This window comes from Annulohypoxylon maeteangense (assembly GCF_022496945.1).
Source record: "Annulohypoxylon maeteangense strain CBS 123835 unplaced genomic scaffold GGS22scaffold_15, whole genome shotgun sequence".
In the NCBI taxonomy this organism is placed as follows: domain Eukaryota; kingdom Fungi; phylum Ascomycota; class Sordariomycetes; order Xylariales; family Hypoxylaceae; genus Annulohypoxylon; species Annulohypoxylon maeteangense.
This window is the reverse complement of record NW_025953262.1, coordinates 38,061-60,691: the sequence shown is the minus strand read 5'-3', so window position 1 is coordinate 60,691 and position 22,631 is coordinate 38,061. Positions and strand designations below refer to the sequence as shown.

Here is a 22,631-nt window from a genome sequence, read left to right as displayed (position 1 = left end):
TAAGTCAAGCAACAGTCCATGGGCCAGCCTAAATGAAAATATGCTAGTTGTTCGTTTCATAAGCCGCGGCTCTACTCACCGCTGATGGTCTCGTACCATACGCTGCATACGCTGCATAGAATGCCCTGGACTAGCAATTTAAGGGTATTCTCATTACTTGATGAAAATGATTTTCATAGCATTCTCGTTGGTAAGCGTATTTCGGAAAGACATGACTTGTCATAGGCATAGGCTACGAGTCTGAGAATGTACCGGGTATGTTGCGAGGAGTATGGATATTCACGAAGACGTCCCTGTAGTCGACTCTCATCCGAAATACCGTTCGGAGTGACAGCACATATGCTACTATTCCGGAAAAGTATTGATAGTCGAAGCAGTATTGTTGTATCGCAGGGCCGCAGGCTGCAAGAAGCACTTGACTTTCGAAACCAACATTGAACGTGGATACGTCCATTTCGAGTACCCGATCACATGCTTATGCGAAGGGAGTCCTCGTTAGCCTTGTCGGCTTCCTTCTTTTGGCATTTGCGAATATCGGGACGAGTTTGATGATTTTTGAAGTTGTTTTCATAAAAGATTTATGCTGGGATTGCCATGTACATAGCATTCCTGTATCCAAGGATGCTGAAGGTACGATGCATGTTCCAGGGCTACTACCCCGGACAACTGGAGTAGAGAACACCGGAAAGCGCATGTCGCCTAGGTAGGTCCGGGTAGGTACAGTACATATTACAGGGCAGCTACGCCTAGCTGGAAGACCCGCTTAGTCATAACAAAATGTAATAATTTTGGAGCCTCAACATCCCACCTTAGATCCTCTTAGATCTGCATATTCATCCCGTTACCGCAACACCTCGTCCAAGAACAGCCAATACTCCTGTTACTGCGGCAGGAAGAAATTAGGCGGGATGAAATTCATGCCGCCATCCCACAACACCGCCAATTGTATCTAGTCGGCAACCCTTGTCCCTTCTAGCCTGACATCGACCTACTCAACCATCCCGACCAACCTCGACCATCATGCTATCCCTCCTACCCGACCTAGCACCGCGCGACGTAAGTAAACCATCCCGGACCTCGGGATCCTCTACCCCGGCCCCCCTAACCCGCGAACTAACCAACGCGTCCAGTCTCACGCACTATGGTATACATCAACACGAAACCCTCTCGCCTCCGCCTCCCTCGACGCGTCCCCCTACCCGCCCAATAACCCATCCGCACTCGGCCCCCAACCACACGACCCCTCCGGCCTTAACCACCGGCGAGGCGCCCACCTCCTCGACCGATCCCCCCTGGCCCGCCTCCGCGCCGACGAGCAGACCCTCGAGCGGCGGCGCGCGAACGTGACGAACTTCGGCGCCGCATGGCTGAAGCCCCTCGGGATCCCCAAGACCCTGCACCAGCTGCGCGAGGAGCGGCGGGAGGCAGAAGAGCACGCGGAAGCGTTGCGGCGGGAGCAGTTAGCGCAGGAGCTAGCGGAGGCCGAAGCCGCGGGAGGCGGTGGCGTGGACGCTTTGCTCGACGCGCAGGGAGAAGGGGAGGGGGAGGATGGGGTGATGGACGATGTGCAGTTAGACGGGGCGCGGGATCTGGATGAGGATATACCCGAGGCGGACGACTTCGGGGCAGGATCTGGTTCCGACGAGGAAGAGGATGAGGATGAGGAAGATGATAGTGATAGTGATGACGACGACGACGACGATGATGATCCGGTGCGGCAGGCGGTGCAGGTGCAGCGGCAGCTCATGGCGCAGCGGATGAGGCAAGCGAACGATGCGTTCCGCGAGTCCATGGTTCGAGGGCGTGTTGATGGGAACTACTACGGCGTCGACGACGAAGTAGACGACGAGGATCAAGCCCAGATGATCGAGGAAGACGATCTAGTCGGGCACGGAGACGGTGGAGATATGGATATGGATGGCGACTTGGACGATGACATCCCCGAAGCAGAGGACGCAGGCTATGAGCATACGGACTCGGAGGTGGATGACAGCAGCGAAGACGACGGCGACCAGCCCGAGATGAGCTTTGCCGCGCAGACGTCCCAGTCGCAGAGATACAGGCACAGTCTAGCACGCAGCGACGCGACGCGACATAGTCTTGCTATTAGTGACATACTATCGCACGACGAGAGCAGCATGCTACACAGTAGCCCTGATATCCAGCGGCGGCGAAACAGCGGTCCTGCACGCCGCGGCCGAGGCTAAAGGAGAGGCCAGGAGGTGCCGTGCCTTTACTAGGCCTATTCACCATTCATCGTGATTACACACATCACTTGCATTACCTCAAGATACCAAGATACCCTTTTCTGATTCATCATACCCTACGCCTATGGATATCCGTGTAATCAGCCAGCCAAAGTCTTAATAGTATTTACTATTGCCAAAACCCGAGCAAGAAGCGACGAAGTAGACGATGGATTATGATACATTTAATTACAAACGTCGTATTTTTTGACTGGCCAATGATCGTTCCCATATGTACTTCGTGAAACTTCGTCTCGTGTCCGTACTTTTTTGCGGCATTACCCAGTGCTATTCAGAACATCTCCCCCCCTTTTCTCTTGCTCGATCGTACCGTTGTACCCTGTTGATGCCAAAAATGGAAAATGAAAACACGCCACAACGCCTTCCGTGATGTAATGTAATGCTGCTCGTGTCTAAAGCTTGCGCATGGGAATTTGTTGTTCGTTCACGGGTTGGAGATGAGTAGGTATGTTGATAGATGACCCGGAACGAAAGGAGGTAGGTGTTCAGAAAAGCCAGACGTAAAAGAAGATGAAGATCACGGCAGCGAAGAAACCAAGCCAGACCTTCCAGCCGACGCCGGTCCTCTCAGCCATGACCAACATCCTGTTCATAGTGCCGCGTAGCCTTAACCGCGTCGAGTCGAACGTATCGTTCATCTTCTCCGCAAGCGCCGAAGACTCTCTAATCTCGTCGCCGATAGCCACCGTCATCTTGCGCGGAGCGAAAACACTACGTTAGCATATTCTTTATCGCAAACACCCCGCGCGCTCTCTCCTCTCTTCCACTTCGGCTACCCACTCCGCAGACAACTTCGCTGCTCCCCTCTCTTTCTCTGTTTATATTAATAGCATAGTATGAATATGAACTATCATAATAAAGCAAGAGAAACCCGTCCCCCTCAACTTACGCGCAGCATCAACAGCAGTATAAAACTCACATCTTTCAGGACTTTGACCTTCCCTAAGATGCCCTCGACCTGCTGGTCGTTTTGGCTTTCTAGCTCGTTGAGCACCGCATCGCTGTATTGGCCCCTATGTCACGTCCCAATATTAGCCTTCGTTTCCATCTTCCCGTGTAGGCTTTCCCTGGTAGCTTATGATTTCGGAAGAGAAGGAAGTAAGAAGTACTTTGAATTCGGCGTCGCGGGCCTGAATGTCCCTCTGTTATCCGCACCAAGATGCGAACTCGCTGACCCGTTACTACCTCCGGGGTATCCGTAGCCGTAACCCGCGGCCGGGCTGGATCGTCTCGCAGGGTCGGCACTGTTACGGCCGCTGCCGCTGTATCCCTCGAACAGGGCGCTGCGGGAATCCCGCTGGTGAAGTGTCGAATGGCCGAATCTATAGACATCGTGTTAGCCCCTTATCTACCAGTCCCGTGCACGCGCAAAGGTGTTGGTTCATAGTCAATAGTCCAGCCCTAAGAGGCTTTCCCCTTTCCGAGCACAGGCGGCGCGGCAAGATCTACATCAGATCTCCGAAGTGTCCCAAGGAAAGTAGACTACCGGGACTTGTTCCTTGTCAAGTATCCCGGCTAAATGATAAATTTCGTTGTTTGATAGATACATCTTGAAAATTGCATACCTTGATGCCATGCTGTTGTTGCGTGTCGATGTTGAAGGATGGCAGAGAGAAGGAGAAAAAATAAAGAGATTAGGTATGAGGTAGCATTAATTTACTGGGGATAAAAGCATTTGCCAGGTGCTGCCACGTGTGGTTTTGGCGCGCATCGGGTCAGCAATGCCCTTCTGAATTTAACGACGTCACTTATGTTGACCTAAACCAAATATTTGGTAAGCAAGTAACCTTAACTTAAAATAAGAATGAGAAAAGAAGGAGTATTTGAAGCTTTAACCAAATGGCACATACCGGTTCCTTCCCGCTGCTAGTCACTTCCTAGCTCAAGACATTGTGTTCGCCCATGATATCACAAGAGGTACGGTAGACTTAAAATTCCATTATTTTATGCATGTATAGGTACATATAAAATGAACTTATCTTCTGTATGCTAGTTCTGACTCAATGGGATCAAGAGAACTATTGTATAGCCGTATATTTACCAATGGTTAAAATATTAAGTAAAAAGAGTCAAGATATATAAAAATTTTGCAATATTCTCATTCATGTAAATGGTTTCTCGGCCGTAGTTTTCATTATTATCGAATGACAACCCTACTTTGGTAGGTAGGTATTCCCATACAAATCCTCCTCTTTCCCTGAAATGGTCTGGACTTGACATACGTTCGCATCTAGGACCACGCCAGCTTCCTCACCAGCCCCAACACCACCTTACAACACCACCGTACCGCCCCTATCCCGTATAACACACTCCCTCCTTGCCTTCGCAAGCCCCTCGTAGCCTAGATTCTCAATGCTGCCCCATTCGGTAGACAACAATGACATCAAAGGCTAGCTAAACGACGGGGTCGTACATCGCTTTGCGCATGTGATAGGGCTGTTTGATATTAGATCGTAGTAGCTAGAAACACAAAAACGATCCGAACACCAAGGAGAGGGAACCCCAAAATGTATATAGCAGATATTCTCCTTGTCGAATATATACAACAATCGTCATGTTCCCTTTTGTATGCTGACCTTGTAATCGAGATCTCCGAAAAGAAAATTCTAAGACAGATTCCAACCGAGTTCGGTAGTTCAAAACTAATTATGCACAAAAGATAGTAAAGCCGTAATGCAAGGTCCGCTGAACGCCATTATTTTAGAATCCAAGGACAGGGCGCACAACACGACGCGTAACAGCGTTGTTTAACAAAGAATATGTTGCGTCCAGTTCGGGTATCATCTGAACATAGGTAAATATAAAAACGAAAGTGAATTTAGAAGTTCTGTGAGATGCCGGCACTTTGCTGAGGATAGTGCGATGGGTTCTCGATGCGCGTGTTGCGTCGAGCCGGGTTATCACGTATTACCGGCTGCCCTCCTAGTTCTCCTGGGCGCTGTTGGCCGTAAGCGCCGTCAGCATATGGATTGTTACCACCGTATTGATCGAGATATGCGGGCCCACTGTAGGAGCCTGTATTCTCGCCGGAGCCATCAGACCTTCCAGCAGCACTGTATGATGACGAGGCATTCGATGGTCCGCGGTGTACGTTACCGTTATCGTTCCCACGGTTGTCAACGGCACCCGGGCCCATAGCGCCGAGAATTTCGCCTTCTTGCGGTGATTGAGAGCCTTCGCCCATTAAGCCGTCTCCTGATCTAGTGTCAGAAAAGTTTCCTCTGGTCGGCGAAGTTGCATCCGAGTAAGCCACACCTGCTGCGCCGCCCGACATTGTAGTCGAAGCTTTCCTCCCAGTTGAACCAGCCAGGGTAGTAGAACCCCATCCACGATAACCCGAAGATCCACCATCTTCCTTCATCTCATAAGCCCCAGCAGCAGCTCCTGCTCCCATATCGGGTAAGGTTGGGTCGTTATTCGGGTTGTAACTGTAATCTTCGACTTCCTTCCTCCTTTCTTCTGCCGCATCCATTCGTTGCTTGCGCTTCCTCCAGAAGAAAATTCCTCCGATAACTAGCAATGCTACGGCAGCGATTGGAACTACAACGGCAACCGCGATTTTGGCCGGCTCAGCTATGGCACCCGATTGGGAAGCACTTGAGGTTATAACAGAGCCGGAGGTATCTGTAGAGGATGCTTGCGCAGTAGATTGTGCAGTATTGGTATTCAACTGGGTTGAAGTGACCGTGATAAACGCAGTGCTCCCATTTTCTCCTGTGCTAACCTGCGTAGTGGTGAAAATCACGCTTGATGTCGTCGGCGGATTTGTCGTGGTCGTTGATGAGGATGGCGTAGTCGAAGTACTGGGTATTGTCGTGGTTGAAGAAGGGGTAGCAGAAGATTGAGTAGAAGTAGAAGTTGGAGTGTCGCTAGTAGTGGGAGTTGTGCTAGTTGAAGTAGGAGGGGCTTCTGTTGTAGAGGTTGATGTAGGTGTTGTCTGCTGCGTAGTGCTAGAGGTGGTCTCAGGTATCGAGGTGGATGATCCAGCCGAAGTGCTAGGCGTAGTTGCAGACGAACTGTCGGCAGCGGCCGGACTCGAAGCCGTCTCCGGTACGGAATTGTCCGTATTCGTGGCGTTGGTAGACATGGTGAACTGCCTCCCAACTTTCAATCCAAACAAGTGACTGGGCGTCATGTTAGCATACCTAGTACGAAATGACACGAGGAGATGGCGGTGAATGGCGTTGAAGATAGTTGAAAAGAGGACGGTATAGATGTTAGAGAGGTTAGGCTAAACAAAGCGGAACGCCATTCGGCTGAATGGGGCGTTGGAGCTGATCGGTCCAATGAGGTTATCATGGAATGTGTCGCAGATCGCCACAGCATAAGTTGTGAATGTGCATTAAATGCCATCGCGTGTTTGCTTAATGAATAACATAGGATAGAAATTTAAATACATACCTTTACAACGAACTAGACAACTCAAGCTAACTCACAGCCAAAAAAGACTGGATGAGAGTGAACCTCAACTCTGTTGTGAAATCGACAATTGACCTTGGCTGATGTTTCGAGTTGGGCGGGCTCTGAGACGCGAAGGGGAGGTCGCCAGGAGGGTGGACGAAGGACGGGACGGGACAAAAGACCAAAAGACAAATAGTGTAGGTACAGGTGCTGAGGTGCAGTGACCCGGTCGACGGTGGGCGGTCCAGTCTTGATTAGTGTCTGGAGAGGGAATTGTAGCAAATGAGCGAACGAATAGGCTAATGCATACGAGGCGATGATCGGTGCAGGGGTTTTCTTCTTCTGGGTTAAGGCGTGGCTGAGTTCCTCTATTTTTTCCCGCTTATGTCTCTCGCGCTGTCGTATGTGCAGGAGGATCGAAATTGATAGGACAGGAATGCAGCAAAACAACCAAACCGCACGGATCTCGGAGGAGTTGTAACAGGTCTTAGGTGAGTAGAAACAGTGATGATGAATTTAGCAAAAAAGGCAATGAACTAGGTGGACTAGGTGATTATTAGATCATAGATTTGACAATGTCGTCAGAACAAAACACGAGAGGGGGGAAGAAAACGAGAAAAAAAAATAACGAATGACGGTATAAGTTGAAAGAAGATTAGTCCAGGGGCAATTCCTTTCAAGTAGAGAAAGTAGAGAAAATACAGTGGTAAGTACATATACAGCGATGATTGACACAAAAAAAAAGTTGGAAATTTCCTTGCGAAAATCGCAACTGGATCCAGAATTGTACTTCCGTCGTACCTGCTATGAGCACGGAGAATCCGGTAAAGGCTCTCAATTGAGTTTTATCTCACAGCAGCTCGCAGGAACATCCCGGCGCTATGATGTTTGTTAGTGGTTTCGTTTAGCAGTTACGAGGCACAGGTTGCACGATAGCAGGCTAGTAGATGCCCTAAATGACCTAGTGCCGCTTTTCCGTACTTCCCCTTAGAGGTCTGTGGCTTGCTCATCACCAATATCAATTGATCAAGCGCTACCATCTCGCATTCGCAACCTAAGTATTGAGTAAGTACCTAAATCCTACATGATTCAGTAATCAACCCGATAGTTACTGAAATCATCCAGTATGGTATATATCTCGATGCGATAGAAAGAAATATGACGATAATCAGAGTGAGTATGTCGACAACCAACTCTATGCCACGAAATGAACTGTTATTTTGCCCCTGACTTACCAAGACGCTACAGCTTAGTATGCTTAAGACGGGCTATCTCACGCTGACTTTAAAGGGCCGTTAAACGTCAATTGGACTACTACCCGAGATTTTATCCAATCTTCCAAGGAAGTTTCTTTAGAATGCCACGTTTAAACAGGCTTGTCAGTAACACTAATCTTATAGTTCAACTTATCTGCTGTGTCTAGCAACTCTATTCGAATGAACGTTGAACCTTGAGAGTTTATTCCACGTGTATTTAAGTTGCCACAGGGAAAGAATACGGATCAGCTAGTGACTAATTAACAACTTCGATAAATCGGAAAACGTTGACAACACTTCGAAGTTGAACAGCCACACATCACGCTGTACCACCGACTTGGATCTTTACATAGACCATCAGCCCTCTATCTAGCCTACCATAACTCACGCAAGGGCAGATCTCCCGTAACTTATGGGGTCTCATCTAGCCGCCAGAGAAGCCGCAAAGCTCTGTGCAGTCCCAGTGTAGGGCATAGCCCCTCATTCAGTGTCATGTATGTAACCCATCTATTCTGTACAGCGTACATTCTGTACATAATAAGGACGCAGGAATCAGATTCGACTGGTTCGCGGTATCCATAAACTCAACAAAATCTATCTGGTGGTACGATCGAATCAGACGAATCATTAAATCTTATGACAATATAGAAGCGTCAACCATTATTCCCGGGCTCGAAATATACAAAAACCAATCCCCTACTTCTAAATTAAATAAAGTAAACACAAACATACATAATACCGAGCTTATAGTTCTCACCGATGCAGCAACTGCATGTCTATTACGTCGCGGAAATTCAATTCTCCAAGAGAAATACGTAATTACCCCGAGCTCCCCCATAACCGTTGGAGATCTTCGATCTGAGGCTTCCCACCTTAGGAAGTCTTCCGCGAATCTGACCATCTAGATTCGGAGAACGTTCCGAGGTCAAATTAATAATTAAAAATTCAAGCATTGTCAATCTTCATTTTTTTCAAAGTAAACTCATACGATAACTTTATAATGAGTAAATGTTAAGCGTGTATGAACCTAAAGCAATGTTGACTGCAGTGACACTGTGACAGGAGTTTAATGTGGCGCCTTGCAGAAACATCAAATACGACAGGTAAAGAATCGCATCCACTCAAGTATTTACGAAATTTCAGATATGTTCATTATGATTCAAGACAAGCCTTCAGAATTACACGCCTAAATACTCCCAAAGAACATCAATGACACGGTATCAAAAATTCAAGCGTAGCATCCCATCCATACCTCTTCGAGAGCATCATCACCGCAAGAAACATCCCCATTCTACACATTCAACCAAGAAGAGAACCTTATTAAAAACACGCTATAGTACAATGCAAAGAGACGAACTTTACAGCAAAAGGGGGAACCATACAATAATCACACACTCGACGCTCCATGTAAAACCAACCTGGTTATATTCTGTTCAAAAATACCTAATAAGCAAAATTCCCTAGTTTTACCTGACTCACGGTAAAATAAACTGCACCGATCCTTCTATAATGTGTCCCCATGCAAGGTTAAACGCTTCGCCGGTCATGATTTGGTTTCCAAATTACCTCCTCCCGGATGGAAGAATATAAAAAGGGCATTAACAGTACATATTTGTTTCTTCAGAGATATACAAGACGGCTGAAGCCTCGCCGTATTTGGTATGTCAAGCCTACTTCGGATCGACCAACTCGCCTTAAGTCCTCATGTTCCACGATGGCTTTAGGTTGTCGGTCATCGCGGCCTGGGTGAAGACAGTGTCTCCGGGAAGACGACTGACTCTGCCAGCACCGGCACGGATAGCGCTGAGGTTAGCAGACGATATACCGCTACGGTTGCTGACCACACTGCCGGTTTCACTCATGGATTCGGGATCCTTGAACCGACGCGGGGGAGCGAAATCGAGACCAGTGAATGTTCCTGATTTGCGAAGTAGATGACTAGATGACATTAGATATATGACCACTCAGACGTGGATTAAGAATTGTACTTACGGACTAGGTAACGCAGGAGTGTCGTCGAAAGCACTCACTAGCGGCGAGTGAATAGGGGTGGTCAACATGTAAGGCTTGCGTTCGCCAACGGGACTCTGAGATCGGCCAGCTACTACATCCTTAAAGGTAGGGGGAGGCGCGAAGTCAATGGAGCCTAATAGAGCCATCGAATCATCTCTTAACTTGGAGGGAGTAGGTAACGTGTTTAGTGCAGCAGGAGGAGGCATTGGCTTTCGGGGCTTTCCGTTGTTGAAGTTACGCGGGTTGGAAGCCGATGAGTCGGGGCGAGGGCTCATCGCTGCCCACCTACTGGCAGACATCGTTGAGCCGGCTCTGGGTCTACGGGGACCAGGCATGTTCATGCTTCCGTGAGGACCGTGGCCGTGGGGACCACGCGGTCCAGGCGGGCCTCGTGATCCAGGTCCTGGCATAGGTCGTCTGTTGCTTGGAGGCGGAGTCATAGCACGGCGGGTGACAGGCTGTGCATAGGGCATAACGAACGCATTGGTTTCGGGATCGAAGAATGCAGTGTCACCGAGGTAGTTCGCATCATAGTCTTCATGGTAAGCGGGTTGTTGTGGAAGTGGAGGGGGCTTTCCGTTATCCGTTTTGATTTCCTCGAAGTATTCCTTGTAGAAAGATCGGATCCTGTTGGCTCTAAACTCGGGGTCTTCAGACTCAAGGAAGTCCTCTGGGGGAAGAGGACGGAACCCGACGGATAACCTTCGGTTGTCCTGTCCTGGTACGCCCAAGCCAGCCGAATGGGGGTATTCATGCTCATCCGGCATGTGCGGCATACGAACTTCCTCTCTAGCCACCTCATTATCCGGTCCGTCAATTTGGAAATGACCCGCATAATTTTGGTAGTCCTGAGCGATATCCAGTCCAGCAGGTAGAGATTCCTTCCGAGGTGGTCGAGCACCTGATAAATCCGCAGAACTTTGGGAAACACGAGCATCAATGGCATTAGCAGGTCCGACAACATTAGCATTATTTGCGTTCGTGGATTCATTAGAGAGAGGTCGGGCGTTGTGTGGGCCCTGCGAAGCTGCGACCGGGGGCTCTTGGATCTCAGGTACTCCAGGAAGGGTGATATTATCATCAGTAAACCGGAACTCGTTCTTTGCTGGGGGTGCAGATACTTCGTCACCGGAAGCACGACGCGATGGCGGCTGAGCAACGGGAGGCAATTGCTGGAGGGGAGACGGACCTCGGCGAGGAGGGGGCGGGTTTCTGAACGGATCACGATCACCACTTGACCGTGCCTTACCAGATGATACGGTAGAATCCCTATCGAGTCCCTTGTTGAACGAACGCATAGATGCGACATCACTACCACCGTAGCTGGTAACCGGTCGGTAGGGATCATCTTGGTGGAGGGATTTTGCCAGAGAGTTCATGGATTCCCTGGACTGGTGCAATGCTGGTGGAAGCAAATAAGGACTGGAGAGGTTCATGTCCATGGAGAGCTGTACTTTGTGGTTCGGGTCCTTTTCTTTCCCAAAGTAACTTTGTCTCTTATTTTTCTTGCCAGTCACGTTGCCTTCGAATCCAAAGTCCATCGACTTGTACTTGTCTGTCTCGTCTTCTCTCCTCTGCCTAACTGTTGTCCGGTGATGTAAATAAACTAGGACAATGATTGCAAGTCCTAGCGGGATACTATAGTTCGGTTAGCCACGTCTTAATTCAACTCTACAAATATCCGGTTCCTTACCAAACACCGAGAATAATCGGAAGGGTTGTGGTACTCCCGACTGGCTTCTCATCGAGGTTATTTTCCCTAGGCACAATTCGAGAGATGGTATCTGCCCAAACAGAACCATGCTCGGCCATTGCTTCCCTCGTCTCCAACTGGACTGGCTGTTCCGTCTCGATATGCAATTCCCTTGAATGAAAGTGGTGGTGGCCATGGCCGTGACCGTGGCCACGAGCTTGATGAAAATGACGCCCCGTCATCGCGTCAACTTCTCCAACTCAATTCCTTCTCTTAATCCAACCCCGTCCTCAACTAAGTTTCAAGTCGAAAATTGGTCGGTTTTCTAAAACATTTGTTTTGATATTATGCCACGCCGTCTGATGCTGAGTTGTCGAGGTCGAAGGACGAGCTAGGAATAGTAATTCCCTGATTTCGAAAACCAAATATAGCGGGACGTAAATCTATTCTACGAAATCGTCGTCTTGACACTAACGCCTGAGTAATGCACGAGGCTGGAAAGAATGACTTATGGTCGGGGCACAAAAGAATGACTGTAGGTTAGCTTTGAAAGAACGGCACGCCCGCTGGCAGGCAGTTAGGTCTGATGGACCGATTGTCGACGAACTCCTGGATAGGCGGTGGATGAGGAGGATGAAGGAAGAGAAAGAACAGAAGCGAGGGACAAAAAGAAGGTGATTTACCGAGTACAAGCCACAAGGTATCCTTAGATGACGGGGATCAGAACAACGGACGAATCAAAAGTAATATTGGGGAAATGAATGAAGGGGGGGTGGAGTCTACAATACATCAAGGTTTACATGAATTAGATGGGGAAGAAATTCCAAACGAGTAAAGGGCACTTTCCTCACCCACCCAAAGCTCCAATATTCATTAGACCGAAGACACATCTCATTGGCTATGATCAACAAGAGATACACTGTAGCTTCCCTGTACATCCCCTGGCATCGGCTAGGGAATCCCCTGAAGGGCTAACGCAGGAACCGGCCGTTCATCCAATCAATCATAAGAATAGAAACGCTGATAACGGTTTAATCCTAAAAGAGGCTAGTGGATCTGGCCCCCTTTTCTTGTTCCTTGGCTAAGATGCTTGAATTTCTAGCTGGACCTGGCGGCGTCCTGGCCAGCTGCTGGCTGAGCTGTTGGCACAACCCGCACGACTCTATCTCAAGTAATCTTCCCCTTTTATTGGCCCCTTGACGAGTTTACATCTAGCTGAGATGAGAAGGAAATATGTACGAATTCCGTCATGCATGAAAGACGATCTTGAACTGTGCTAGATATTCGTCACATCTAAACTTTCCAGTCACGACCAATTCGTGCTAATTATCGATCGCTCTACCACACAACTAAAATGCCAGGGAAGTATTAATGCGGCAAAGAACTCGGTCCTACGTAAACAGACCTAGATTCGAAATTCGCCTTTAAACCGACCCTATAAATAGGTACCTACATGTACATACTTACATAGGTAGCTAGGGTATTTAGCCAAGTCGGACGATGAGATCCTATGTATAAGCTACCACTGTGAGTTACTTATTAGGGAGGAATACAGTAATCAAGAAGCCTTGGAAACATTTTTAAATCCGGGAATTCCCATACACAGCTTAGCTAGCGCACCAAGCTAACGGTAAGCCCTCTGCTGTTTCTTTTTAAAACCAGCCCTTGCTATTGGCCACTCAAGTCTCAGCCTCAAAAATCTAGCTTCAATATTGTTTCATGAATTGCTTCTCTTAAACGAGAAACCTCAACTGCCTTTCTCAGGTAGACCTCGTCGTCGGAATACGGCACAGACTTGCACCATCAAGCCTTGATCTCATAATAGCCCGCCCCATACTCCAATAGCCACCCTTTCTCGATTTTGCTGATGTCGCGAATAAAGATCTTGCTACCAGTTTCGATTACCTCGTGGAAGATCACCCAATCAGCTCTTCGGTTAAACATGAGAGAGCTAGGATGTGCGTGGAGTGTCGTTCCCCCATCAATACTGAGAAAGCTTCCATCGGACTGCATCCTCGCTGCATGGGCGAAGTAGCCCGTTGTGAGGCATCTTCGAATCTGTTCACTCTTGCCAATTGTCGATCCTTCGAGACTCTCATCTGTCGTTATCCCAAATCGTTCTAAGTAACGTTTCAATTGTGCCCTAATGCTAACAGCACGAGTCATTGCCTTGTAATTGATGTAGTTGGCATAACAAAATGACGACGGGTCCTTCCGACCATTCTTTAGGAACGATTGGTAGGTATTTAAAAGCGTCAAATGGTCGCCTTCCTCGACAGAAAATTTCCGTCGCCTGGACTCCATCGACTTTTTCTCTCCCTCTCTCTGAATCCATACGGAACCACCAAGGCTTGTCATCGCCGCTATTGTCAATATCTCGTTAAGACAGTTAAATAATGGAGCCGAAAGTAACGTTTTCGCCATCATAGGCTCAACTGCGAGCTCTGCCATCCGCATGCCCAGAGGTTTTGTTAGTTTAGCATATTCATCTAAGGCGCCTAATGAAAATAGCAGTTCGGTTGCTTTAGCCATAAGTTCCGCGGGCGGCGGTGTTAGATAATCAAAGCGTACAACATTATCGATACCGAGCGCCTTGAGTTGCAGGATAAATGGCGCAAGATTAGATCGTTGTATTTCCGGAATGTTCGCATCGGGCAGCTCTATAAATGCATCTTCGGTGTAGAGCCGAAAGCATTTGCCAGGTTTTGTACGACCAGCTCTTCCCGCACGCTGTAATGCTGCTGCTTTCGAGACGGGCGTCGCGGTCAATGACTCGATGCCGGTTGTGGGGTCAAAAGCCCTCAATTTCACGAAACCGGAGTCAATGATATAGACGATGCCGTCAATTGTAACAGACGCTTCTGCGATATTGGTCGAAAATATAACTTTTCGTGTATTCTCAGGTGGCCCATCGAACACGGACATTTGTTGTTCAGTTGATAATCCCGCGTAGAGCGGCAGAGCCAAAATTGACTGAGATTCCGAAGGAAGTTGGGCTGATCGTTCTGCAACTGCTTGCACGGCCGTGTCAATTTCTTCCCGACCTGTTAAGAAAACAAGAATGTCGCCCTCCGGTTCTTGAGTGTGGATATCAAAAACTGTAGATATTGCTTTTTCAACGTAATCCTCTGCCGGTGTTTCTAAGTAAAGAGTATCCACCGGGTACATTCTACCCTCGAGACTAATGATAGAGCCAATTTCATTTTTTTCGCCATCAGAAGAATCCTGTTTCTCAGACTGATCCGAAAAGAAATTTAAGAAATCCTCCGCCTGGAGGGTGGCGCTGCTGATAATTATTCGCAACTCTGGCCTTCGCTTTCGAATCTTCTTTAGAAGACCGAGAAGAATGTCTGTGCTTATAGACCTCTCATGAGCTTCGTCGACCATAATCACGGAGTAACGTGATAGAAGCGGGTCAACTAGAGCTTCTCGAATGAGTAGCCCATCAGTTAAGAATTTGATTCTGGTAACAGCAGATGTTACATCCTCAAACCTTATTGAATAACCAACTTCTTTTCCTACGTCACAACCATATTCTTCAGCTACTCTGACAGCAACTGTTGTAGCAGCTACTCGCCTTGGCTATTACTAGTCAGCATGGAATGGTGGTTTTTTTTTTTAAAAAAAAAAAGTGAGGGGTCTTGCCTGAGTAACAGCTATTATCTTTCCGTCTGAACACCATCCCGCGTTCTCGAGAAATTGTGGTATTTGCGTGGTTTTGCCGGAGCCTGTTTGACCAACGACGATTGTGACAGGGTTTTTCTCGATGAGATAAAGCAGGCTATCGTGATGCTTGGCGATAGGTAACAAAGCCGAAGGTTTATGAAGCGCAGGAATGAAGTTCGAATTAAGATCGAAATCACCCATGTTAAACACAGATTCGTTCAGAGACTTTGTGAGCTGTGTTGCTTCACCAACGCTCCGAGTCGATGTCTTGTGTACCTACCTATTCAACCTAGTACTTGAGGTAGTAAAAAATCCGGACCGTAGATCCATTCCATTCCTACCTCATATACATAGGCAGTATGACGTTTATGGATAGCTAGACAAGCCTTTACATAGCAATAATTATGAGCATAGAATTTCGGGGCTCCTGTTGAGTGAATGGGATAGTCAAGTGTTTTCAACTAATTTGAGTTTCTCGTAGTATTCATTATCATCCGCCCTCAGCTTGTTTGTAAAGCGAGGGAAAGCCACTTAAAGCTCATGAGCCACAGGAATTGTGGAACCGACAAGGGTTATTTGATTTGTTTTAGGCTGCCAGGACGAGTTTCTGTGGCGCAGGATTAAGTCAAGTCGGGTCGTCATTGGGCACTCAGCCCTGTTGTGGCGGGGGACGTCATGCGCGTCGCAACCTTAGAACTCCGGTAGGCAGTCGCAGTTGCCCCTCAGGGCCAAGATATCATAAGTGCATTACAGCGCCGTTCTAGGTATGGGTTGCATAAGTTAGAGTTATATCACTGTCACTTGCAATAAATCTCCTGTTTTATAATTTAAGCTGGGCCTCAGCAGGCAAACGACGATTCATCACCAATCGTAACCGTAGCAATAATCTTGCTATTCTCCATAACGTTGATTGTTCATTTTCTATTGTATTGCATAACTTCCTGAGCTTTTTCTCTTATATTTAATCAAGATGTCAGCTCCGACTGATACCGTAAGTTTCATGTGATTTCTATTCATGCGACAACGACAAGTCGCAATTTACATTCCAACTTTTGATCACCTTCTCTGTCGCTGACATCGAACTTGGCAATAATAGAACAAGGCCAATCCATCTGCGACCGTACCCGAGTCTCCTACCACCGTGCGCCCGTTCGAGATGGATGACGATGATATTCAAGAGACAGTCCCTCTCGGTGAAGACAATGCCCACCCTACGACTGCGACATCGACTACTACCAACCCAACTGCAGCTACCGAGCAAGCCGCGCCCCCGAAGCCCCCTCGGCCACTTACCGAACAACAGAAGAATGAGCAGATTCTCAAGGAAGCTTTCCCTGACATCGATCTTGTGGTCATTAAGGCTGTATTGAATGCGAGTGGCGGTCAAATTGATCCGGCTTTTAACGCTCTGCTAGGTGGGTACGATATTACTCCCGGTTAGGATGATTACTGATTATAGAAAAGGTATGAGCGATCCTGATGCCGTCCAGAATGAACCCGAACAAGATGCTCCCCCTCCACCTCAACCCCCGCGACCAACTGGGCCTAGAAGTCCCATGTCGCAGATGGAGGCGGACGAGCTCTACGCCCGCCAACTAGCTCAGCACTACGATAGCGTCGGTGCCTACGAATCGAGAACACAGAACAGGGGCCCTGGTGGCCAGTTCCCGCGACAGGCAACCGGTCTGAAGCCTAACGAGATGTACGACCGAGAGCATAGTTTCATCGATGATGATCTGCCTGTTATCAAGGAAAATTTACGCAAAGGGTTCATGGAAACTCAGACTAAGGTCAATTCTTGGTTCACCAACCTAAAGAAGAAGATCGATGGAGAGTACGATGAAAATGAGGATGAGACTCAGCCCTCGAAAAATCAGCGTCAAAGCTTGGGTAGTAGGCGCAGCGGAGAGGGCTCTCGAAGAAGTGCGGACTACCACGGCTACGACGCTGATCCACAAGTGCTTAGCGACGATTTTGCTGGAATAAGACTCCATCCGGATGGGAGTTAGTGATACCTAATTTGAGTCGCGAGGAAGATATATGGCTAACAAAGCACAGGGTCATCCCAAGATCGCCCATCGAGCAACCCAATCTACAGACCTCCGCCGTCTACATCACCTAAGCCTGAGGGTCGTAAGGTTGCCTTCAAGGATACTGTAGAGGATATTGACCAATACAATGCTTCCCCGAGAATCCCACCAAAGGATGGCTCAACCCCGCCTCCCGGAAAGCAGAGCAAGTGGCAGCCTCTATCTTCAGTCGACCCCAATCCAATCACAGACAATGATCCTTTCAGCCTTGGGGACAGCGAGGATGAGAAGGAGACGAAAGATAAGAGTAGCGGAGGTATTAAGATGGACGATAGTGAGAGGCTTAAGCAAGCTACAGCAGATGCTATGGCTGATAGCTTAGTTAGCCCCGACAAGAAAGCCGGTGGCAGCAGTAAATAGTGAGTAGTACCTATCACTAGGTACCCGGTATCAGTTATTTCTACGTTTGGTGGAGGGGGTATGGTGAGGTTGTGATGACGCAAGTTAATTGCGCGGTGCACGGATAGTCAGTCCATCTATCCTATTGGCCTCAAGTTTCAACACCGAGATATTCGGTGTTCCTTTTGTTTAATGAATCCCTAGTATTACCGGCTTGATGTTTAAGCCGAATCCGAGTTGATGTTGATCGGATTTGACATTGATGCTGCCGGCAACGTTTAAATCCGTGGGACAAAGATTCCGTACGATAGTCCTACCTAAAGGGGATGGCCGTGAAGAGCCGCTCCTCGCCTATACTTACACATGCGAAGAGCAAATAGGAATAATTTGATTGGCCGCCCGCCTCGATATGCATTCGTATCCGTATTATACCTTGTTTGTAACATCTGTAGCAGCAGCTTCCCGTCTTTCCCCTCCAACATGTTCAGCACGATCCGAACCCAGCTACGTGCTGCTGCATTAATATGTATTACTAGGTAGCTAACCGTTCGCATAGATCCGCAACGTCACAACCGTCTACTCCTCTCAAACTCCCCAGCTCCCTTTCAAGGATAAGGAGCCCCGCACTACCGCACCCATGAATCGGAGAGCTTGGTTGATATAATATTATCACATCGCCGCCTGAGAGGTCTGCGCTCCTGGGGCGTTCGATGTAACGTGTATAATATCCGTGTATGGTATAAATTCATACACGATCAATTTACCAAACCTTTGTCTCTTTCTTTCGTGTGACAGTTACACTTTATTCATATAATCTATATTATAAGTATCCATTCCCTCTTGTCATAAGAGTATAAATGTCGAACGTCTCAGAATCGTTGGACGTTGGGACGTCCAATGTGGCGAAGTATGGAATACTCGCAGTTACCTTGGTATGCTCCTAAGACATGAGGCTTTTAACTAACGGTAGCTAATACTACACGGTGTAGATAGTTACCTATCAAGTCTATCAAATCATCTACAACATCTACTTTCACCCGCTCCGTAACTTTCCCGGACCCCTATCTCAAAGAGCATCCAGACTACCTTGGGCTATCCGACATGCCATCGGTTCTCAGGCTTTTCACACACAGAAGCTTCACGACAAATATGGAACCGTCGTCCGTGTTGGCCCTGACCATCTCTCATTTACAGATGCCCGGGCATGGAAGGATATCTACGGCCACCGTGTTGGGACCGAGAGCAATATGAACGAGATGGCCAAAGCCCACACCTTTAACAAAACGATCCGCCACATCCCGACCTCGATCATAAACGCCGACCGTGAGGAACACTCGCGGTTTCGCCGAGCGCTCTCTCATGGGTTCTCCGATAGCGCGATGCGCCAACAGGAACCTATGATTTCAAGATATGTCGATCTTTTGCTGAAGGTTAGTATGTATCTACCTAGTGGCTATGCAATTCATTCGTTCGCTTCATTCCTATCTCAAATTATTCGGGTTTGAGACTTGCTCTTGAAACAATAAACCAGGTATTTTTGTGTAACTTGGCGAACGGACCCTTTTATCTCCGTGGTGGCTGACATGAGCTGTCGCTTAGAGATTACACGAGGAATGTGGTGATGGGGAAAATAAGTTGAATATCGAGGCTTGGTATAATTGGACCACTTTTGATATCGTTGGCGATCTCGTCTTCGGCCAGTCGTTCCGCTGCCTTGAGAATATTCATTATCACCCATGGATCGAGTTCATTTTCAGCAGCGTCCGGTTTGGCGCCGTCATTGTGGCGATGACTTATATCGGTTTGGGTGAACTGGTTCAGGTAATGGTTAAGGTCAGTGCGAATACTATTAAGAGAGTACAGAAGTATACCGAGGACATGGTCAGAACACGGCTGGCGATGGAGCATGAGCGTGATGATTTGTTTGAGGGACTCGTCAAAAGGCGTGAGGACTGGGTAAGTGAACCTTTCTCCACTTTGAGGCTGATCTGGTGATCTCGAATTCTAATTTTACCATGAACTCATGAATAGGGCTTGTCGTTTGAGAAATTGTCCTCATCCGCATTTATTCTTGTGCTGGCCGGATCTGAGACAACAGCCACCACCTTGTCCGGTGCCACCTTTCTCCTCTTGGCGAATCCGGAGATCCTCGAAAAACTGAAGCGGGAGGTTCGCTCATCGTTTAAGAGCGTCGACGAGATTAACATTAACTCGGTTAACAAATTGTCATATATGCTGGCAATCCTTAATGAAGCACTGCGGCTCTACCCTCCCGTCACGTCAACTTTAGTTAGGACGGTTCCCCCTGGCGGAGATCAGATTGCGGGTCAATTCGTGGCTGGTGGCGTGAGTGCCCGCGTTGACGCACATACATGAGCTAGAGAATGAAACTGACACACGGTCATATAGTCGTTCGTCGAGGTCCAGCATTGGGCAATGAACCATAGCAAGGAAAATTGGAAGGATCCGTGGACCTTCAACCCCGACCGATTCTTAGCAACCCCTGAAGAGGCTGCTAAAGCGGGGAATAAACTCGAAGCACTTCAGGCTTTCAATGTTGGCCCGAGGAATTGTATCGGCCGAAAGTAAGATATCCCCTAACTCTGAAGATAGGTCTCATTGACTAATGTTCTTCGTGACGTGAAGCCTTGCGTATGCCGAGATGCGCTTGATCCTAGCCCGCATCATCTATGAGTTTGATATAGAGCTCTCTAACGAGAGTCAGCGGTGGATTGAGAGACAAAAGACGTTTGCGCTTTGGGAAAGGTTAGTACATGTCGTCTTCCGCTCCGTCAGATGGGTCGTTCACTAACAGTTGATTTCGAAATACAGAATCCCTCTTTATGTACACTTGACACCAGTCAAGCGGTAGTATGTACCATGTTCTGATACTATATAAAACCCCCCAATGAAAAGAATATTTGGCATCTAGGTACTTTCTGCATGTATGTGAAGTATTGTGTGTATAAGACTGCTTAGACGGCTATAGGTGTAGATGACCTGGCCTGATCGTTTGTGTCATCTACTTTACTATGATGCTTGTTAGACGCTACGTTCGGTAGAAGAGTTTATGTGGAAGTTATTCTTACCAGTGAATTTTCTTGACTATTTCAAGGGATATATATTTTGCGAGGGAAATGACTTTACAGCCACAGATGCACTCCCGTAACTAACATGGTTACTAGAGAGTTGATATGGCAAGCAGAAAAGATGCCGTATATGTCGATCTATATCTTACAATTCGACAACTTTTCGTGCCATACGTTCGAGGCTACCCCAGTTTTTTCATGCGAGTTGTTGGCTTCTCGAGGAGGACACGTCAAAATCATTCCCGCAGTCAAGCAGGGATAGGTAAGTTGGTGCAAATCATCTTCTCTTATTCGTACTCGTTTACATCATCTATTGGTCCTGTGTACGACTTATCTCGATTATTAATTGAACGGAGAATACGGAAATCATTCTTGTAAAGTAAAAATAATTAAAAGGCAAATGCATACTTATACTTACCTACATAGATTTCATCTTATTCAACACTGAGCGGTTGCAAACTGTCTTTTCCAACACGTCCGAATTAGCAAATTTCTCGACATCATGGCGCCCGTAATAACCAGGGCAGTGCGTGCTATCAGCGCAGTGCCGTTCCTCTTTTTAACAGCATGGTCTTTTGGTGCGATGGACTTGGATAAGATGGCTTCGCACACTCAACCCTTCGCGGATTCGGGTGTGATAGAATGGGACGGCGGCAAGGTTGACATCATCGACCACTTCCACAACGTTGATATCCTTGACCAACTATGGCGTGGTGGTATGGCGACGTTCTCGACTTCGACTTTTGGGTATGACAGTGTTAGCTCGTGGCAGGTGTTCTCATTCCTTATTGACCTTGGTCCCATATACGCCATCTGGATATTGGAGTCGTACCGTAGGGTAAATGCTTGGACACCGATATATCTGTAAGTTTAATTCACATTAGCAAGCATGCGCAACATGGGTGTGGGTAGGCCACTGACTATGATATGGCTCAGTCCGACCATCTTTACGGTAGCGGCACAGTTATTTGGCATAGGCCCGGTATCCGGTGTCTTCTACTTTCTGTATATCACTTTTGGTCCAACACCTTCTGAGCTCGCCCGTTCCACTCAAAGCCGGTCCATTTGGAACAAGGGCAGCATACACCTCATCCTCATTATTCTTCTACTACACACGTCTGAGATATTCGCCATGTTTCTGGCCCCCGATTTCGCCACTCGTCATTACTGGACTTGGGCCTGGCAACTGACCCCTCTATGGATCGGTGTCGCCAATGTTCTATTCGACCAAACCCTACGCCTCCTGGGGCTAAGGAGACTGCTATCTATTTCACTTGCACCTTTGCTCATAATATTGGGCTTTATTTCTAGTAGCGTCTGGCTTTTTACTCTAAGCTCCTCCCCATACCCCTTAACAACTCTCTTCATACCCGACGCCGAGGAGCAATTCGAATTTATTACACATACTCGAAGAGCCCTACAAGCAGATGAGTTAGGTGTAGTTGTTAGCAGCTTGCTATGGTTGGTCTATTCGTTTTTCGACTTGTATATCGCCGGTTTGGTAGGATGGGAATGGCTCGTTTACGCTGCGTCGCTTGGGGTCGCCACTCTCTGCTTAGGACCTGGGACGGCAATCTCGGTTGGGTGGTATCTGAGAGAAAGGGCTTTGGTATCAGCTAAGAAATAGATATCATTGTTGCCTCTAGAATTTACGAGCTCTGCTCGGAGAAAAGAAATCTATACTCTAAACTACGCCCTATAATGAATGGCGTGGCAACCAATACCCATATATAAAACGTAAATCACTACAAAGTGCGTATATTCCCGGTCTTGTCTATCCCAGAAACAAATTTCCCGCCACAATCAGTCCAGCAGTA

General features: G+C 47.8%; 8 protein-coding genes across 8 annotated transcripts; 4 read left to right on the top strand and 4 right to left on the bottom strand.

Annotated features, from left to right (window-relative positions):
- The first annotated feature begins 816 nt into the window (after nucleotides 1-816).
- Nucleotides 817-2,492, top strand: GGS22DRAFT_43662 (Apc15p protein-domain-containing protein). The gene is made up of 2 exons (XM_047967085.1): nucleotides 817-1,056; nucleotides 1,131-2,492. The coding sequence occupies exons 1-2, from the start codon at nucleotides 1,021-1,023 to the stop codon at nucleotides 2,205-2,207; spliced, it is 1,113 nt and encodes a 370-aa protein (XP_047816247.1). The 5' UTR covers nucleotides 817-1,020; the 3' UTR covers nucleotides 2,208-2,492.
- Nucleotides 2,493-2,512: 20 nt separating this feature from the next.
- GGS22DRAFT_169320 (uncharacterized protein) lies at nucleotides 2,513-4,020 on the bottom strand. The gene is made up of 4 exons (XM_047962305.1): nucleotides 3,833-4,020; nucleotides 3,377-3,589; nucleotides 3,157-3,280; nucleotides 2,513-2,959 (listed from the first exon to the last, which is right to left on the bottom strand). Exons 1-4 carry the CDS (start codon nucleotides 3,841-3,843, stop codon nucleotides 2,753-2,755), a joined length of 555 nt encoding a protein of 184 aa, XP_047816246.1. The 5' UTR covers nucleotides 3,844-4,020; the 3' UTR covers nucleotides 2,513-2,752.
- A 1,065-nt stretch (nucleotides 4,021-5,085) lies between these two features.
- Nucleotides 5,086-6,620, bottom strand: GGS22DRAFT_181016 (uncharacterized protein; the record flags this gene model as incomplete). Its single annotated transcript, XM_047963830.1, has 2 exons — nucleotides 5,086-6,312; nucleotides 6,618-6,620. 2 exons carry the CDS (start codon nucleotides 6,618-6,620, stop codon nucleotides 5,086-5,088), a joined length of 1,230 nt encoding a protein of 409 aa, XP_047816245.1.
- A 2,883-nt stretch (nucleotides 6,621-9,503) lies between these two features.
- GGS22DRAFT_43616 (uncharacterized protein) lies at nucleotides 9,504-12,006 on the bottom strand. Its single transcript, XM_047967084.1, has 3 exons — nucleotides 11,631-12,006; nucleotides 9,917-11,575; nucleotides 9,504-9,862 (listed from the first exon to the last, which is right to left on the bottom strand). The coding sequence occupies exons 1-3, from the start codon at nucleotides 11,870-11,872 to the stop codon at nucleotides 9,619-9,621; spliced, it is 2,145 nt and encodes a 714-aa protein (XP_047816244.1). The 5' UTR covers nucleotides 11,873-12,006; the 3' UTR covers nucleotides 9,504-9,618.
- A 1,102-nt stretch (nucleotides 12,007-13,108) lies between these two features.
- On the bottom strand, nucleotides 13,109-15,772 carry GGS22DRAFT_169316 (P-loop containing nucleoside triphosphate hydrolase protein). Its single transcript, XM_047962304.1, has 2 exons — nucleotides 15,276-15,772; nucleotides 13,109-15,212 (listed from the first exon to the last, which is right to left on the bottom strand). Exons 1-2 carry the CDS (start codon nucleotides 15,495-15,497, stop codon nucleotides 13,434-13,436), a joined length of 2,001 nt encoding a protein of 666 aa, XP_047816243.1. The 5' UTR covers nucleotides 15,498-15,772; the 3' UTR covers nucleotides 13,109-13,433.
- Nucleotides 15,773-16,053: 281 nt separating this feature from the next.
- On the top strand, nucleotides 16,054-17,894 carry GGS22DRAFT_43525 (uncharacterized protein). The gene is made up of 4 exons (XM_047967082.1): nucleotides 16,054-16,287; nucleotides 16,393-16,711; nucleotides 16,761-17,300; nucleotides 17,355-17,894. Exons 1-4 carry the CDS (start codon nucleotides 16,267-16,269, stop codon nucleotides 17,744-17,746), a joined length of 1,272 nt encoding a protein of 423 aa, XP_047816242.1. The 5' UTR covers nucleotides 16,054-16,266; the 3' UTR covers nucleotides 17,747-17,894.
- Nucleotides 17,895-18,582: 688 nt separating this feature from the next.
- Nucleotides 18,583-20,597, top strand: GGS22DRAFT_181012 (putative cytochrome P450; the record flags this gene model as incomplete). The annotated part of the gene is made up of 7 exons (XM_047963829.1): nucleotides 18,583-18,657; nucleotides 18,715-19,155; nucleotides 19,325-19,681; nucleotides 19,757-20,071; nucleotides 20,135-20,310; nucleotides 20,372-20,491; nucleotides 20,558-20,597. The coding sequence occupies 7 exons, from the start codon at nucleotides 18,583-18,585 to the stop codon at nucleotides 20,595-20,597; spliced, it is 1,524 nt and encodes a 507-aa protein (XP_047816241.1).
- A 234-nt stretch (nucleotides 20,598-20,831) lies between these two features.
- Nucleotides 20,832-22,500, top strand: GGS22DRAFT_43604 (uncharacterized protein). Its single transcript, XM_047967083.1, has 2 exons — nucleotides 20,832-21,678; nucleotides 21,751-22,500. Exons 1-2 carry the CDS (start codon nucleotides 21,317-21,319, stop codon nucleotides 22,439-22,441), a joined length of 1,053 nt encoding a protein of 350 aa, XP_047816240.1. The 5' UTR covers nucleotides 20,832-21,316; the 3' UTR covers nucleotides 22,442-22,500.
- The last annotated feature ends 131 nt before the right edge of the window (nucleotides 22,501-22,631 follow it).